At 36.2% G+C, this 19917-nt stretch overlaps 1 protein-coding gene across 2 annotated transcripts; it reads right to left on the minus strand.

Moving 5' to 3' along the window:
• Window positions 1–1295: 1295 nt before the first annotated feature.
• Window positions 1296–18650, minus strand: LOC139936950 (xylulose kinase-like). Of its 2 annotated transcripts, none has more exons than XM_071931814.1 (16): window positions 18541–18650; window positions 17367–17449; window positions 16523–16673; window positions 15952–16038; window positions 15546–15674; window positions 14960–15025; window positions 14362–14434; window positions 12985–13103; window positions 12121–12202; window positions 11690–11730; window positions 11261–11376; window positions 10294–10409; window positions 9685–9855; window positions 8568–8714; window positions 7857–7954; window positions 1296–5448 (listed from the first exon to the last, which is right to left on the minus strand). In XM_071931814.1, exons 1-16 carry the CDS (start codon window positions 18592–18594, stop codon window positions 5389–5391), a joined length of 1593 nt encoding a protein of 530 aa, XP_071787915.1. In that variant the 5' UTR covers window positions 18595–18650; the 3' UTR covers window positions 1296–5388. The 2 variants fall into 2 exon arrangements, with proteins under 2 accessions (XP_071787915.1, XP_071787916.1); XM_071931815.1 differs by lacking the exon at window positions 18541–18650 and adding an exon at window positions 18383–18439.
• Between the last annotated feature and the right edge of the window lie 1267 nt (window positions 18651–19917).

Genomic DNA, 19917 nt, shown 5'->3' on the forward strand with positions numbered 1-19917 from the left:
GCATGTTGAGATACACCGAGTGAGAAGACTGGTCTTTAACAATTACCAAGAGTGTCCAGTGTCTTTAAGGTTTGACAAGAACAGATCGATGTTTTGATCGGCTTTTCATGATGCTCCATTTATATCTCAAGAACCTGGTTACCCCTTTACCATTTTCCCTGACTAAACCCGGTACATGACAAAGACAAATTACATTTGACACAAAATCTAGAAAGTGACAGTTCTGGAAAATAATCATCACATTCACTCGTTAATACTGCCCTACTTCATAACTTCTTGAAAATGTAGGCGTACAATAAAAAATTAATCTTACCTATTTTCAAGCAACGATAGAAGATTCTGACGTGAACTGGAAGATACAATCTAAGGAAAGCAGTCGTGCATCATCTATACGTTACCATGGTGATAAGATGCTCCTCTAGTGAAGTTGTTGTTTGTCTTGCACAATTCAGGAAGATTTGTGATGAAGTTTGATAAATATTTTATTTATGCATAAAAGCTTTTTTTTCTTAACTTTTTTTAGAAGATGAATTAAAACTAGACATGATTGCATTTGTGCACAAATGCAGAGCTGTTTCGTTAATAACAATTTAAATTTTGTCAACTGAATTTGAAATTTATTCTTTTTTTAAAGCAGTTATGACTAATCCAGGCTATTGAAAAAAAAAAATTTGGATTATACCATGTTCGGATAGCAATTTATTCGTTAAAGGTGCAAAAATTGAAAAAATCATAAAAAATTATGTGATGACGTCACTATGACGTCATTTCACAATTCACGAGAACTTGCCAATATCTAACAACCTACCAAGTTTCAACATAATCGCATAATTACTTAGAGAGTTATATTAGTTCAAAAAGTGCACCTTTAAGGCCGCGTCACGTGACCCCTAATGACGTCATTGATCTGAAACTTCACACATATGATGGCTGCCTGACAGTTAACGTGTGTGTAAAATTTGAAGTGATTACAAAAAACTTCACCACACACATCTTCAAAAAGTCCATTTTGACGAGTTTTCAACCTGCCGCTAGAGGGCGCAGTTGCATTTTGTGACGTCATTGATATTTTTTGTGAACTGCCCACCCTTGCCAGGCACTAATATCGTTAAAAGCAACTTCATATCTTTTGCCAATTTTGAATTAGAGGGCCACTTCCGGTTTCGACCGGAAGTAGAGGTCATGTGAGGTCACGCACACGAAACAAAATGAAGACCTTATTTATCCCTCCCCAATCCCGCAAACAGAAACCTACGGTCTCTTGTGGCTGATTTGTTATAAATTTTCAAACATTTAAAATACAACACCTTTAAGATGACGTCACGTGACTTCTGATTATGTCATAATGACATCCTTGTTTCGCAATGATCATTGCACCAATACCTTTCATCCCTGAAAATTTCATTGCAATTGCTCTTTGGGAACTTTGCAAATCAGCACTTACATGAAATTTTTCTGAAGATGACAAATAAAAAAAATAATAATAATAATAATAAAAAAAACTTTAACAAAAACAAGAGCTGTTTCGCTGCGCTGCGCTACGAAACAGCTAATTAATTATTTGTGAATGTTTTACATAGTGAGACAACCTGCCTGTTTTAAAGATATAGAAAAAGAATATGGAAAAGAACCAAATTTATTAAATTGTATTAAAACCTAACCCTCACAAAGAGTTATTTTTGAGACCATGGCCCAATTTCATAAAGCATGTAAGAATCATGACTTGCTAAGCACATAAATGTATTGCTTAGCAGAAATAGGTTACCAGCCAAAATATCAGACAGTTTACGCTGCTGTGACTGGTACCCCACTCAAAACTTTCTTAGCAAAGATTTTTGGTAAGCAGAAATTGGGCCATAATCTGTACTTTGTGTGACTGAAATAACATATACAATTCCTGTGAAAGTAAAAGCTCAATCTGTCAGCGGAGTAAACAAAAAAATAGTGAGAACAAAAAATCATTGTTTTCAAACATTGGGTTTCAGACAGATCAGAAAATTTGTTTAATACTTTCTCAAAAACATTAGGCAAAATATCTTTATACCTTAAGTGGTTTGAGTTGATTGATGGTTTTGTATTGACTCCTGACAGGTTTTAACTGTATTGTTTTGTTTTCCTGTAAACACCATGAGGATGAACTAATTAAAGAACACTCAGTTGATTAAGAATACATAGAAATAAAGTACAAGGATATTTACGATAGTTTGTACACAGGACATAAATCATGACATCACGTGTTTACAAACGAGTCTGCTCCGATCAAAGGTTGGAAAGTACAGCGCACTGGTTTATCAGGGAAAATATTATAGAATTTGTCAGATACAAGTGTTAAATGTTGTCATTTTTGATATCAGCTGAGATAACATATCTCAGTCTTCAAGGAAAAGTGCATGTGATTCAAATTGTCTTATTTCAAAGATGCAACTGCCAAAACTAAAGCTTGATTTGAGGTTGAACATAGAAAAATTACTAGAACAGAATATGTACCAATGACCTCCAGTTTAACGTGCCGGTGCTCTACCAACTGAGCTACATGTATCTAGCCCGTGTTGGCAATCTCCCTGTATCTTTATCAATATCTTTGTTAGGGGGTGCCAGTCAGAAGCCATACAGCTGTTTACTGCTGTGTAGCCAAGGATCACACCCATGTTTATGATATAACCTGGGAAGCAGCAGCCAGGTGATCACCGTAAGGGTATGCGACTATAACTTCTAAAATTTATTCGCAGGAAAACATGTTTTCTTGAGAATGTAAGCATCTGGTGACCTAACATTTTCAAAAACAGCCAATCATTTTTATATAATGAAAGATGAATTGAGAACTTTACTTGAAATATTTTTGCTTGGAATGCAACAGTTTCTCAAAACCAAAGTAGGTTTCAAGAAACTAGTAAAATCGTTTTTATCTCCCGAGTCCAATGTTTGAAAACACTGAAAAATAAAAGTTACTTTTTTGTTAACAAAATTTTCTTGTGAATCCGATGAGCATGAGTGAGTGAGCTTTAACTTTCACAGGTTAACTATTTCATGTTAGGCCACATAAAGTGTGGATACTGGTTTTTGACATATACCAATGCCGTGCAATTTGTTTTAGAAGTTTAAATGTTAAAACAGTTCATAAGTTCAACACAACATACACAATTATTATCAATATGTTTTTTTTTCATTTTTTGGTGTGTTTAGGGTTATGAATGGATGCTTTAAAGGGACAGTGACAAAAAAACAAGTAACAACATAAGTCACAACTCTAAATTACTGTATAAAGTCGTAACTAAGGATTAGCATATGTCTTAACTATGAATTAGCATAAGTTTTAACTATGAATTAGCATAACTCATAACTACGAATTAGCATAAGTCATAACTTTGAATTAGCATAAGTCATAATTATAAAATTTGCATACCGTTAAGTCAAAACTATGAGTTAGCATAAGTCATACCATCCCTTAAAGACACTGGACACTATTGGTAATTGTCAAAGATCAGTCTTCTTACTTGGTGTATCTACACATATGTATAAAATAACTTAAGCTCGATTGGTCGTCGGAGTTGCGAGATATTTATGAAAGAAAAATACCCTTGTCACACGAAGTTGTGTGCTTTCATGATCCTTGATTTCAACCTCAAATTCTAAATCTGAGATCTCAAATCTAAATCTGAGGTCTCCAAATCAAACTTGTGGAAAATAACTTCTTTCTCGAAGACTACGTCACTTCAGAGGGAGCCGTTTCTCACAATGTTTTATACTATCAACCTCTCCCCATTACTCGTTACCAAGTTAGGTTTGCACTAATAATTATTTTGAGTAATTACCAATAGTGTCCACTGCCTTTAACAGAGTTTGTCAAACAAATAAAGGGTTAGTTTTTCTAAGATTTGAAACTCTGCATCGTGACAGAATAACTATGTATGGTTTGCTGTAGCACCATGGTGAATATTTACACATGGCGCTACCGCAAACCTATAACCTGATTACTTTTCTTCTCCTTCATTTCCATTGTTCATTATTACTACATGTATGTTTTGAAGATACAACAACAATTATCCCACACACTATCCATGAAAAACACTGCATGCGGTGAGCTTTTAAACAGCTGCATAGTTTCAAACACGCTCCTTTTACAAATAAATCTTACTTGCTGCTGATTTTCCAAATTATCATACTTTGTAATTTTAGAAAAATAGTTTAATTTCTACTTTTTTTTATGATGATCACTGAAAATCTTTTTATTTACAATAAAGTGACCTGATCCAAAAACATAACCGGATACATTCCAATCAACAATATTTTCATGAACTCACACTCTGTCCTCTTTGGAAAACATCGGCTTTAAAATATAACATAACACATTGATTTTAGTCATGTCAGCAATCGATTACTAATTTCTAAGAAGCCAAAATTTCCCTCACAATTCATTCCTCTGCTTATCAAATTCAAAAATAGCATGAAATATTCAACATATTCTATTGCATTTTTAGTGGGGGGGGGAGGGTACTAAAAAAAATGTATGGTTTTTGATCTTGTGAAAATACTAATAATCTTGAACAGCCTCTATAAAATTAAACTTACTGATATGTTAAGACCCTGATAAAGTTAAATAATTTCAATAGTAGCACAAACAATTACAAAATTAACATATTAATATAACAAGTTTGAGTTAGCAACTTCAGTTAAAGAAACTTTTACAAAATACTGATAACTTCTGTTACAGTGACTAGCAGATTTTGGATTGGGCGATATTACACATTTACAGAAAACTGGTCAGGGCTCAAAACCTTTGACCTCAGGCCCTAGCTAGTGATTTTAGCATCAGGCCAGTAAACCCAAAACTGGATAAGCCTGGTGGTCTTGGGTTTTTGTTTGAATGTTGCCTTTTATTCTGATCATAATCTTTCAATTCTGTTGAGTATTGAGCAATAAATACACCCAAAACACAAAGGAGATAATTCTTTTGTTAGTGCTTGTTCAAATTAAAACAGATCACATGTTCCTTCAGTTCGTTAAAAAAAAGTTCCAATCAAGTAAACTTTTTATTTTTAGATCTACAAGATTTTCCCGAAATTCGAACCATGAAGCTTTCTCCCAAAATCAGAATTTCTTGTTTGCCTGTTGTTGGTCAGATAAACCTTCTCTCAGTTCTAGTTAAAATTAATTCACTTCAATTGTTCAACTTTGTAGACAATTATTTTCTCATTTCAATGCAAAAACTTTTCTAGTCTTGTAAAAAAATTATGGCCCATAAAACTTTTTGAACTGTGTGATTTTTACCAAAAACTCGAAATTTGAGCCATGATGATTTTCGCAAAAAAATAGACCTAATTTCTTTTTTGCTGGTTAATGATGTAAACGTAAACATACTAAAAAATTCCTACAGTGATTCTGTTCAAGTTATTGTTGGGATACCATCTCCTCGAGTTGTTTATACCTTGCCAAGAGTGGAGTGTAAATCTGTAAAACAAAGCAATATAAATCCCTAAAAATGTTTCTACTTCCGAAATGTTGAGTCGAATGTTGCGCGTTCCTTTTTTTCTTACAATGGTATTTATTGCTCCCCTCATTGCACTCATTCCACTAGTCATAGTGATCTGTTGTCGATTTCACCCAGCTCTTCCTAACTTAGGACTAATCTAAGGACTTGGGACGAGTTAAGTTCCGTATCCATAGACGTTGGACGCATTTAACCCATCCTAAGTTAGGGTGAGTTACTCATCCTAACTCGAGATTAATTCTAGCGTTTCGTGAACTCGGCTGCAAGACCCCCAAAAAGCAGAAAATGTTACTTAACAATTGTCTACTAAGTAGAAATAAGAAGGGTACCAGCCACAAATTGTACATGTGTCATGGTAGTTTGGTTGGTAATCTTGTTCTGGTAAGCATCACTTTGTTGTGCTTATATGTAGCTACTTTAGCTGCTTATAATCAGCTTTATATAATATTTGAGCCCAGGACCCAGTTTCATACTGTTGAATAGGAAATTTCTTTGGCTAGCAAAAATTGAGTGGGGCACTAATCCCAACAATGAAATCCTTATGGAATGTTGGCTGGTCACCCGTTTCTGCTAAGCAAGATTTTTCTGTGCTTAGCAAGTTTTTGTGCTTACAGGCTTTGCTTACCACCAAATTCTGCATTTGTGATCATAATTCTACGATTGTGATCACCATTCTGCGCTTACAGGGCAAGCAAGAAGTTGTTGTGCTAGCTGTGCATGAACAGCCTGCACAACACTAGCAAGTCACACTTTATAATGTTTTAGCTTTTGAGCAAGACTCTGCTACTAGTAATTGTGAAAAACAGGTGGCCATTATTAATTACCTTAAATCCACCGGTCACTGCGGTTGGAAAGGAGTTTGCAACAGCTAATTCTGTTTTTTTAGTTTTTTATTTAGGTCAATGACAACACATATATAGTCCAACGAATATGGAGCATGCTACCTAAAGTGCCCCAGAATAAATATTTCGTTGTTGATGGGTCATAATGCAACACCCCCATCATCTTCCCTATATGCATCTCAAAACTGAGGGCGCTATTACACCATGCTTAAAGCCATTATACACTTTCGGAACATAAAAAAATGGAAAAAAGTTCACAGATTTACAAATAACTTACAGGATTAACAGAAGGTAATGGTAAAAGACTTCTCTTGAAATATTATTCCTTGAAATGCTTTACTTTTTGAGAAAACATTAAAACAATTATCAATTCTCGACTACGAGAATTACGGATTTATAGTAAACACATGTCATGACACAGCGAAACGTGTGAAAACAAGAGGGTTTTCCCTCTATTTTCTCCCGACTCCGATGACCGATTGAGCCTAAATTTTCACAGGTTTGTTATTTTATATATAAGTTGTGATACACGAAGTGTGGGCCTTGGATAATACTGTTTACTGAAAGTGTATAATGGCTTTAAACCAGTGAAGGTATGAGTATACTATCCGTTTAATTATAGTACATACAATATAACACACAATGATCTTAGTGCTTTAGCACACCTGATGACATCTCAAAGCACTCATTATTTTTTGTCTCTAAAAGGTATGTGGAGCTAAATTTTAAATCTTAAAATCATTTCCGTTTTTACATACTTGTACATGTAGCACCACGTAACAGTTTACATTTAGACGCCGACCATACTAGAAAACACCGGGGCGAACCCCTTCTCTAAAAATAGGTGTACTGTTTTTTTTTTTACATGCATGACACAGAACACACATAGCTTGTTGTGTACGCAGTGGAAACGCAGCTCTGCCTTCAGGCCTATACTTTTTGGAGAATCATTTATTTTGCACGCGGTGGTGGGTTGAACATCGAAGGACGCCTGAAGCTGGAGCCAAAGCCGAGGTTTGAGAAATGCCCCAGGCAGGCCAGATGTTGTTTCAAAAGCCAATATTTATGATTCTGATTCCAAGATTTTATCCAATTATGTATTAACATAGTGATTGATTATGTCTGTTACTTTGGACATATGTCAAATAACCCTTGAGACTTTGTTACAAATAAATTTGATTTTTCTTTTGATTTTCAACATACATATTGCTCCACATAAAAACCAGACATTTATCGCCAACATCCAACACTGGGTGTGTTTGCTTATCAAACAAATTAACGTATAAGAGCTTTCAAATCAGTATGAGGCCAGGTCCGAAACGGCGACTTGGCTTCAGCTACGGTTAGATCAGCATGTTTGCCAGTGTTAAAGAACAAGCAGATGAGCGCAATCTAGCCATAGCTGTAGCCGAAGTCGCCGTATCGGACACGGCCTAACAGCTAAACATATAAACAAATACATTCAAACAAACAAACAATCTTAATTTCGAATTGAAAGAGTTTGGAATGAAAAACATGGTACCTACCTGACTGGCGTCTGTGCTTGGAGTGGCAGCTAACTTGTATTCGATGGGAGAAGTCCTAACTACATCAGTAAATGATACGCTACTGTTGCCAAGGAAACCTTCAAAATAAATTTAGAAATAGTTCTCTTTAAAAGTCTTCAAACTGTCACCTTATCAAGGTTAAATCTTTCAGTGCCTTTTTTGTGTGTGTTTTGAACCTAAAAGTCTTCCACATCAAATGTGTCTTACTGAATAGTGTTGCCTCGGTACGTCTCAAAGTCTAAAGAGACCGGTTTCAATCCATTTAGAAAAATAGTTGTAAACCGAAAGATAAAGATCAAACGACCACACAGCTTTCAAAATGGGAAAGAGGACACAATTCGCCAATTACAAAAAAATAAAATAAGGTGTTCATATGCTAAATTTTTTACTAAAATGAGTAGTGCATGAAAGTGTTTATATTTCTCAAATAACAAATCATAATTAATTTGTTAGAAAGTATAAAGTTCATTGAGTTTTCATCCAACAATCCCTACCCTATTGTGGCAGTTTTCAGGTCTTGAATTTCAATTTTTAAAAGGGCAAGGCTATTTGCATTTTGCATAGGACACTTCCATTGGAAAATGTTAAAGTCAATGGGAAACTTCTGAAGAAGTACCAAGGCAGGCCTCAGTGGGCATCCAGGTAATTCTAGGCCTAAGTTTTTTTGTGTGTTTTGTTCACCTCTCTTACCATGTTTTGCTCTGTAAGCGCATCCCAGGCAAGCTGAGTTGGCAACATCCAGCACATAGACCGGAGCATTGAAGACATCAGAGAGGACCTGAAGAATGGCCCTGTTGGCTGATGCCCCGCCAGTCGCCAGAACCCTCGAACCGTGCTCTGAAACGGGACAGAATTAGCAGAAAATGTATGTGATGTTTATATGATTTGAGGCATTGCATGGTGAGGTATCAATATATTTGGTTTGCGGTAACACCATGTGTGTATCTACTTGCCAGGTAGAGTTTGTTCTTTAGAGAAATGTCTTGCTACGTATTCTACTAGCGCGGCAAAGATTTTTCAGATTTTTCTCTACTAGCCTTAGCTTTTATGATTGAATTTTAACTACACTACAAAGTGAGTTCTTAAAGCGTCTCAATATTTCGACTAGCTTGCTCTAGTCATCGTCAGGAGACTGATGTATTATCGTAAAAAATATGAGAAAATAGAATTAGCTGGTGTAACCTGCTTACCAACTAAATTTTATATGACCCCAGCAGCAGAGTAAAAAAAAAAAAAGATTAATAAACAGTTCAACAAAAACAAGAGCTGTTTCGCTGCGCTTTGCTGCAAAACAGCTAAAAATACAATACCAAAAACAGAAACAACAAAGCAAAACATAATTTATACAGGCCCAGCCCTAATAAAACAGACTGAAGAGTTAAATACAGGAATTCAGATGACACAATGGCGACTTGAACAATTAAAAATGAGTGTCCTAGGGGAGCAAGCCAATACAAGAATTTAATCTGAGGACACAAGAAAAATACCAAACAAAAGGACAAAACAATATGTGGGTTAGGGACAACAAAAGTCAACTAAGTAACTGTTGCTTGGATTATAATAATAATAAAAAAGATTGTATGGTTGTAAATATCTATGTCACTGTTTACTTTGTCCCGTTTAGCTTTTTGTAATTCCTCCTTTCTATTTTACAAACTTTGTGTTCTCTATCGTTAGGTGCCTGTGGAAAACAGTTTTAATTTTTTTTTAAACATGATGTTTGTAATGAATTGAAATGAATTGAATTGAATTAATAAATGTCCAACAAAGCTCTACATTATTTCCAACATTTTATTGTCATACTCACCAACAAGGTAGCCCAGGTTTTCAGCGTGGAGCCTCTTAGCCATGAACTGGCCCTCCAGCAGAGCCCTGACCTCTACTGCAGCTGAGAAGCTCTCTATTCTATCATTCTTAGAATCAAACCGATAAACACCGACGGCAGACGGCGTGATCTCCTGGACGTCAAAGTAGATACCTGTCGACATACATCATGAGTTAGAGAGCGTTCCATTGTTAAAATATCAAGTAATGAGCCACAAGGGAAAATGACCAGGTACATTTTGTTTTCATTCTTTGCACCATTTTACCTCCCTTGGGAGTATAAAGCCTGTGCTGCAAGTTTGGAGCGCACTAATATAAATCAATCACAGGCACCATCTCTGCCCTCATTTGTAACCAATAACCACTAGATGAAGAAAAACCAATTACAGTAAAGTGTCTTGCTCAAGAGCACAAGTGTCATGACCGGGCTTTGAACCCCCATCCTAATGACTTAACCACCAGAACTTTGTCTGATGCACTAAACTGCTCTGACACGACACATGCCCTACGTAATTGTTTTCCTCTTTTATCCTCGACACTAACATCCTAATTTCAAATCTAACCCGATATTCTTTAGATATTCAAAACTTACCCAAGTTGCCGTTATTTCCCGGAGGAGTTGACTCCAGAAGACGATTAAAGGTATCCCATGATGCCATGCTGCATTCATTGCGGATTCTCTCGCGGGTAAGGGAGCCATTCTTAAAGCTAGAGGCAGTAACATGATACAATGAATAAGAAACTTGTTTAAGAGGGCACCATGTTTACATCTTATATATAGGGTGTCATAAGAGCGTCGAATTCAAGTTCTGGTGGTTAGGTCATTGTGGGTTCGGATCATGGTCGTGGCACTTATGTCCTTGATCAAGATACTTTACTATAAGTGCTTCTCTTCACCCAGGGGTATAAATGGGCACCTGCCAGAGTAGAGGCTGATATTCTGTATGAAAAGAGTCTTTGGAGCGCCACGGCAGCTCGGGGCTTCAGATTAAAAAGGAACGTTATTGGCCCTATGACCAGGTCACTAATATAAAGCGCATTGAGACGGTTATTGTGAAATCTGCTATATAAGAATTAGTTATTATTATTGTTATTATACAATAAATCTTCAGATAGAAACCATTCCGGATATGCTCCATAGAGAATTTTCAATTTGGGCCCCAAAAACTCCGAAAGTATACCTTTTTGATGAGCGAGTGTGTTTATATTGAGTTACTTGGGTCATTAAACTTAATGGATGAGCTACGACCCTAGAACCCTAGAAAATTGACTTTTGAGGAGCTCCCTAAAAGTCTAAAATTTCTCATTTTTTTATGTGTTCCGCCGAAATGTTCCTACTGCATACAGTGCAGTTGGTTGAATCCAAGTTGCCCCAAAAATATTGCACAAAATGTAGCTAAGCAAAAACAAAATTATGCTTTCCAGAATTGGGTCAGCTATAAACCACCATGTCACATGTACAATTTGTGAATGGTCTCATGTTCATTTCTGCTTAGCAGGCAAATGTTAAGGAATGTTTTCTGCTTAAGCAGCTCTATAAAATTAGGCCGTTGTCTTACCATAGCAATGCCATGTAAGACTGCACATCTACAGGGTTGACAAAGATGTGTCCCTCCAGGGCAGGACAAGGTGTCTTCAACCACAGAAACAGGGTATCGCTAGTCCCAAGACTTACCTGAAAGTAAGATCATATACTTCAAGGTAAGTACTGGTATGGATAAAAAACAACATTGTTTAATTTTAAACTAAAAAGCTTACTGATGAAAATATTTCCTTCTTAGATGAAGTAATGTTTGAGAAAACTGTATCTGAAAAAAAGCAAAAGCTCAACACTAACAATAATGTGTTTATACGCTAAAAACTGGGCATGGTTTTTTGCTACTTCCTCCTGACTCACACAAGGATTTAGCCCAAATTTTTGCAGGTTTTTTGTTTCATATGTATGGTTGATCACACTCGAATACTGCTGTTACAGAACTATAACTTACCGCAATGTCACCCTCCTTTAATGCCATCCCAGCTAGTGAGGCTGAAATACAAATAAAAGAACAACCAGGTTAGGAGCTATCTAGAAACAAAAACTGTAAAACAGTTTCAACTAATTGAATCTTTAAATTTTCAATTTGATTGCATGCATTTTTCTACATAAAAAAGGTGCACAGTTAAATTTTTATTTCAATGTTATAAATACTCTAGCAGTTTTGCCTTGCCATTTTGGGGCAAAGTAGGGGACAAATTTAAGGCTGTTTTATTTTACGCAAAAAATTGAATTCTTCAAAAGGGTCATACAATTTCATTTCCAGTATAAATAATTGTTCTGGCTTATAATGTAAAGTTATGAACAATTATACAATTGTTTTTTTTATTATACTTTAACAGTTTCAAAATATAAGTATAGATTAATTAACCAGTGCAATACCAGGGTTGTCTCCAGTGAAAGCAATAACTTGACACTCTGCAGAGAATCTGTACCTATCCACAAAGTAGGAAGAAATTGGGCCCTGTGGACGAACAATATTGAAGTTTATTTCAAGACTAAACAAAATTTCAGCAAATTTTGCTGATAATTATTCCTATAGTCATCAGTTTAAATCAGCATATATAACTACTCACTTATGTTAAATTTTTAATTACTCACTAACAGATGTTAAATTTGCATCAGGGATAAAGAACATTAATTTTGGTTTTACCCAAGTTTTTGGTTCAAAATCAAACAAATCCGCCAAGCTGGCATCGTCAAATTTTCAGATTTGGGTTTAAATTATTTCAGTGATTTCTTCTTTCAAATGATTCAGAACGGTATACTGAAGACATTTTATGTACGGACTGGGTATATTAGCAAAAGTTTGAGATTTATTTAGAATTTTGTGACTTTGGGTTTTGGGTCCAAAATTAAACAAAGCCTCCATGTCCTCATGGTCAAATTTTTAGATTTTGGTGAAATATTTTTCGGTGATTTTATGGTTTCAAACGATTCAGAATGCACTACTGAAGATACTTCATCAGTGTAGACTGGGTAAATTAGCAAAGAATTTAGATTTGTGTGAGTTTTGGTTTTGGTCCAAATTAAAAAAAATCTGTGATGCCAACAATGGTCAAAACCAGACTGGGTATCTCTGTATCATAAGCAAAAGTTCTTTTTATTTTTCAAAATTTGTTTTGAGTCTTGGTTTTCGGTCCATTCTACTCCTTTTATAGTGATCGTCGATTGAAAAAAACATCCTTGAGGTGTCATGGCTACCATCAATAAATCAAGTTATGATTTCAGTGATAAGTTGCTTACCAGGTTAGTTGAGGACGGCACAGGAAGACCAAGAAGATTCAACAAGCAAGGAGCGCACGCATCAAGGGCTTGTGGACACCACGTCTTACCTCTTATATCTAACAAGTTCATTCCTGACCCTATACAGACCAAATCAATATCGATTAGTCTAAAGCTTGATTCATACTTCCTGCGAATGCGAATGCGAAGCAAATGATGACGTCACAAAAATCGCAACGAATATTCGCAGCAGTTCAGCTTCGTTCAACTCACTTGCGAATATCGCTGCGAAAGGATAGTTGTGACATCAAATTCACATAAAATTCGCTTCGCATTCACATTCGCAGGAAGTATGAACCGGGCTTAAAGCTTGGTTCATACTTTCTGCGAGTGCAAATGCAAGTTCATTCCTGACCCTACACCAACAAAATTAGTATCAATTAGTCTAAAGCTCGGTTCATACTTTCTGCATGGGCGAATGCCATTTTGACATCACTAGGCTATTTTTGCAGCAAATGTTTCGCAAGTGTTCAGCAGAAGTCAACTGATGCAAATTATTTTATGCAAATTTGTGATGTCAAAATTTGATTCTCATTCGCAGGAAGTATGAATTGGGATTTATTAGTCTTCTACTTATCATAGACTGTGAAGGGGTAACCCTGTTTCAGCCCATGTGCCCAACTTCATAGCGCTGCTTGAGCACAATAAGTAGCTAAGCACAACAAACTTATGCTTACTACAATAAGGTTACCAGTCACAATACCATGTCTCATTTACAATTTGTGTCTGGTATCCTGCTCATTTCTGCTAAGCAAACTACGAAGCAATATTGTCTGCTTTTAAAAGCAACTCTATGAGATTGGGCCAAGGAGTAGGTGCTCCAGGTGACAATTGATTTGGGTTAAAATATCCCAAATATAAAGTGTGGTCCTCACCTTGAAGTGGGCATCTAACCTTGTTATCTTAGAAGACATCGCATTTTAAACATTTTGAATAAAATCTTTAAAGCCATAGGACACTTTCGGCAAAACAGTATTGTCCAAAGGCCCACACTTGGTGTATCACACTTATATATAAAATAACAAACCTGTGAAAATTTAGGCTCCATTGGTCATCGGAGTCGGGAGAACATAACGGAAAACCCACCCTTGTTTCTGCATGTTTCGCCGTGTCATGACATGTGTTTAAAACAAATCCGTAATTCTCGATATTAAGAATTGATAATTGTTTTAATGTCTTCTCAAAAAGTAAAGTGTTTCATAAAATAATATTTCAAGACTAGTCTTTCACCATTACCTTCTGTAAACCCTGTGTGTAATTTGCAAATCTGTGAACTTTTATTTTCTTTTCTGTTGAAAAGTGTATAATGGCTTTAACAAATTTGTTTTTTCTACCCACCATCGCTGAAGTCAATTGGTGCATAACTACCCAGGAACAATGAAGCTGCAAAGCTGCTGACCAATGAGATTTTCTGAAACAACAACCCATGAATGCCTTTGATTTACTCCAATTCTCACTAAATATTTTATTACTAAACAGAGTGAAAAGGTTCATGGTTCAACATTCAATAGTCAAGATTAAATACTCAAAGTTAATATTCAAGGTTAAAGGATCAAAGTTCAATGCTCAGTGTTCAATGTTCAAGTTTAAAGGTTCATTCAAAGTTCAAGGTTCAAGTTCACAAGGTTCAAGTTCACAATCTTATGTTCAACGCTAAATATTCAAGGTTAAATACAATACGAAAAGGGTTCATTATAGCGCCTAGGTTTAAGGTTCAACTTTACATTTTCAGGGTTCAAGGTTCAATTTTCAAGATTAAAGGTCAATGTTCAATGCTCAGTGTTCAAGGTTCAACAGTCAAGGTTAAAAGTTCAAACTTCAAGATTCAATGTTCAAAGTTCAAGGTTTCAAGATTTAGGGGTCAAGGTTCATGATTCAAGGTTCAAGGCATACATCTACAAACCATGTACTCTAAGCAAGCAGAAAACAAACATACCTCACAAGCACTGAATGCCGCCTGGTTCTCTTGATGGATCTTTGCAATCTGGTTACCAGTGAAGCGCTAATGAAAAAATAACAACACGTTATAAACAGATCACAACACTCATAAAGATTTCAGTACAAAACTTGATTCTAAGTGATGTACTCTTTCAAAGGCACTGGACACCTTTGGTAATTGTCAAAGGCCAGTATTCTCACTTGGTGTATCACAACATTTGCATAAAATATCTGTGAAAATTTGAGCTCAATTGGTCATCTAAGTTGCGAGATAATAAGGGAAGAAAAATTCTTGAATTCAAGACCTCAAAATCAGATTCTGCGTCTTGAAGTCAAATTCAAATACTTTAGTGAGAAATAACTTCTTTCTTAAAAACGACGTTACTTCAGAGGGAGGAGTTTCTCACAATGTTTTATACTATCAACATCTCTCCATTGACCGCAAAAAAGTAAGTTTTTATGCTAACGATTATTTTGAGCAATTACCAATAGTATCCAGTGCCTTTAAATCAAGAGATAAATAAGAATCCCCTGGGATGAAAAAATAAATAAAAAATTGGGCCATGACAGTTAAATACTTTTACCTCATAGGCTCTAGATCCTGTAATGTCGGCAACACTTTGTGGTCCGCCCATCACTTGCTCAAGGTTTCTACACTGTGCGGTGGTGCTAGAATCCATCCAGACTGGGGAGTTTGGTACAACAAAACTATCCTAGAAAGGATTGAATAAGGGAACATCAAGGTGGCATCATGTAGATAATTGATACACGTACATGTCAGTTTCAAATTGGAGTTGAGGCTACAAAACAAACTGTACCAATGTCAAAGTAGACTCTATTTTACAAAACCAGGAAACGACGGCTACAGCTAAGGCTAAGGGTGTTGCTAAGGACATCCTATAGTTTAGCGCATTGTGAGGTGGCAAACTAGCCGTAGCTGTCACCGCGAATTCGGACACAGCCTCACTCTCTATATCAGCTGCTACTTACAACGAGCTGTTCATGTAGCATCTGGCTAGGTTGCAGATTGCCAAGTCTCAACGAGGTACCAGCCTTCCAAAACACACTGCCATGTTGCTGTAAATAACACAAGAAATGAAAGTCAAAAATTTCAACATTACACAAATCGAAAAGTGAGAATCAATGTATTAGTAGGCATTTATTATAGAGTGCTTAAAGACAATGGACACCTTTGGTAATTGTCAAAGACCAGTCTTCTCACTTCAACATATGCATAAAATAACAAACCTTGAGTTGAGTTGGTCGTTAAATTTGCGAAATAACAGTGAAAGCAAAAACACCCTAAGTGTCACACGAAGTTGTGTACTTTAAGATTCTTGATTTCGGACTTCAAAATCTAATTCTGAGGTCTCAAATTCAAATTCAAATATTTTAGTGGGAAAAATTACTTCTTTCTTGAAAACTATGTTACTTCAGAGTTTCATACTATTAACGGCTCTCCATTGCTTGTTACCAGGTAAGTTTTCTATGCTAATAATTATTTTGAGTAACCAATAACCTTTAATTACATGTAATTATTGTTATTATTATTACATCTCACCTGACCTGTCCCAGACAGTGCAACAACCTTTGAGAAGTCGAACCCTGAAGCTTTCATTCTCTCAAGGAGAAGGTCTAGTGCCTTGACCCACATAATGGTGGGAGATGTAACAGTCAGTTGGTCATCATGGATGTGAACTCCTCCTCGGGTGCTACAAGACAAGATAAGCCAGAAATTTTATTAAGGGAATAAAAGGGTAGCAACAAGTTCTTAAAGGCAGTGGACACTATTGGTAATTACTCAAAATATTTATTATCATACAACCTTTTTTGATTACGAGTAATGGGGAGAGGTTGATAGTAAATTAATATTGTCAGAAACAGCTCCCTCTGAAGTGACGTAGTTTTTGAGAAAGAAGTAATTTTCCACTAACTTGATTTAAAATTAAATACATGAGCTTGTGTGCCCAAGCCAGCCGGTTATAAACAGATCAAGCTGGTCATTATCAACCAAACACCCCAACGTGACGCACTCTCCACCACTAGGAAGCTGTCTGGGGTATTTATGAATTTCTTTTAAAGATGATCTGAAAACATGTTTTCAATTTTTTTTTTTGGGAGCCTTGCTCAAGGGCACAAGTGTCATGACCAGGTATCAAACAGTCACTCCTTACAACACCATGGAGCTTGGGTCCAGTAAACTAGACCGCCTGGCCATGACACGCCACACTTTTGAAAAGGTTTGAGATGAACGTATTCCTCTGGTTACCGAGTGGCAAGGACCAGAGGATAATGAGCATCGCAATAGGAAACAAAGTTTTATATTTAATTCAGCTTGTCTGCAAGTTACTTGCTGCAAGATCATACCGCTTTCAACAAGAGTGGTTCAACTATTCTATACAAACCAAAATTCCGGAAGATCAGTGTCAAATTGAACGGAAAACTCCTGGATAACCTGCAAGGCATCATTGATAGCAATGGACTTGATCTGGAAAACAAAAGGGAATCATTGTACTCATAATATTGAGAATATGTACACTGTTTATGGGGTAAGGCCAAGATTCAAGAAGAAAAGAAACATGTTAAGCATTCCCGCCTGCTTCCTTTTAAGAGGACGCCTCTTTTTTTCTCTTTTTTTTAAACGGAGAACTGAACGATCTCAGCAAAAAAAGACAGGATAACTTTCCGTATGGCGCCACCACTTTTTCACTCATTTTTACAAAAAGGGATATATCAATCAGGTAAATTAGATACTATATTATTTTGTTTCGAATAAAAAAGTGGTGGCGCCATACGGAAACTTTTCCAAAAGACAAGTTTTGAAAAATTGATTTTTTTTTTTAAATCAGCCTAAGAAAAAAGATGCAGTATCCAACATATTGCAATGATCAAAATCCTCCATTCCCTATGACCGTCGGACGGATGGAGAGTACGATCATCGCAACTACATCCAAAACTACTCCTAGAACTATTTCGGTTTCGTCCGGCTATCGTTACGGGAGACGATAGCCGGACGAAACCGAAATAGTTCTAGGACTCTAGGAGTAATCCAAAACAACCTCTTTTCAACTGTTCAATTTTAATTGGGACTAAGGAGCCCGCACCATGTGGTAATCTTGTATAGGAAGAGACAAAATAGTGCAGGGGCAAGATGGTAAAATTCAGGCTGAAATGTTAAGTGTCTCCATTGCAGAAGCCAGAAGCGGCTCTTTTGTTGTAAAACTAAAAGCTGACAATGACAAATTAGGCCAGGGCAACTTGTTAATAAAAGAACAACAAATTACAGAAACTTTCCGTAGACACCCCCAAGAATATAGCAAGATTGTTCTCTGAAGAACAAACTCTACCTGGCAAGTAGATACACATATGGTGTTTGTTTATATACCACAAACGAATATGTATTTATACCTAGCTAGCATACCATGCAATCATGTTTAGCATGTTTAATCCAGTAAGGTTTGCATGAATTGATCCAAACATAAACCCTGCCTACCATCATCATGCAGCATAAAAACCCAACTCAACACGATCGTCCGCCCTTTTGCACGTACCCCCCGTATTAATACCACTGATACTGACCTGCTGTGTGCTGAAGTCAAACCCTAAGAAGAGTTTTTCAAGAGATCCCGCCATGTTCTTGTTCTATTGTTATCTTAAAACTTTACACTCGTGTGTCGGTCTCTTGCATGGCCGGTCTGTGACACACAGCAGCAGTGTGGAGGCTGATGAGAGTTTAATGTTTGGTGGTTTTGTGCGGAGTGGTCACACGTGAAATGATGACGATCCCGTTCCCAGATGCGAATTTAGTCGCAACCCCAAGTAGTCGCTAGAATGTACATAACGAAAAACAGTAAGAAGTCTCGGTGCAAAGCGATGTCCACAATAACAACAACTGTTAATTTAACCCGTATGCGAATCAGACAGACACTAGCCACCACCACGCCCCCTTTCTGCCTTTTAAAGCCTGATTACTTTTATGTAATGCATCAATCATCACCCGCCCTCAATCTCAAACATGAATGAGAAATTCCAGTGAAGTTAAGAGGGTTTTATTCCATTCAAACTAATATTCTGCAGGTTTCAAATTAACGATTTAATCCGGATGTCAACAATTTTTCCAAAGCCCTCTATTAAAAGAGCTATTTTGTTAATTAAAACCAGTCTCAAGATAAACCAAACTGTGCTGAAAATGATTAAATATAGCAACAACTCAAGAACCACAGCACAGGACAAAGATATTTACAAGTCATATTTGAAATTTTATTCTGTTTAAAGCCATTGGACCCTTTCGGTTCAGAAAAAAAATAAAAGTTCACAGATTTACAAATAACTTACACGGTTTACAGAAGGCATAGGTGAAAGACTTCTCTTGAAATATTATTACATGAAATGCTTGACTTTTTGAGAAAACAGCAAAACAATATAAATTCTCGTTAACGAGAATTACGGATTTATTTTAAACACATGTCATGACACGGCGAAATGCGCGGAAACAAGGGTGGGTTTTTCCGTTGTTTTCTCCCGACTCCGATGACCGATTGAGCCTAAATTTTCACAGGTTTTTTATTTGATATAGAAGTTGTGGTACACAAAGTGTGGGCCTTGGACAACACTGTTTACCGAAAGTGTCCAATGGCTTTAATCTCAGTGTGGGTTGCAATTGCACTTTACTTTTTTGAACACAACATGTAATACATTTATAAAATGATTACAATATAGACATGTAATACATTTATAAAAATGATTACAATACAAGTATTCAATTAAAAATAAGTAACACACCACACACCTAACTAAAGCCACTTAACTAAAATAAGATGAGAACTTAATTGAGGTACACTAGACTACTTTGCTAATCTACCAACTTTAAACCTTGTTATGGCATCATAAAATAATAATCCATGAAAACAAGCTAAAAAAGGTTTTTCAACTTTAAAAATAATTTCTTTCTTATAT

Source organism: Asterias amurensis, chromosome 5 (assembly GCF_032118995.1).
Source record: "Asterias amurensis chromosome 5, ASM3211899v1".
NCBI classification, from domain to species: Eukaryota; Metazoa; Echinodermata; class Asteroidea; order Forcipulatida; family Asteriidae; genus Asterias; species Asterias amurensis.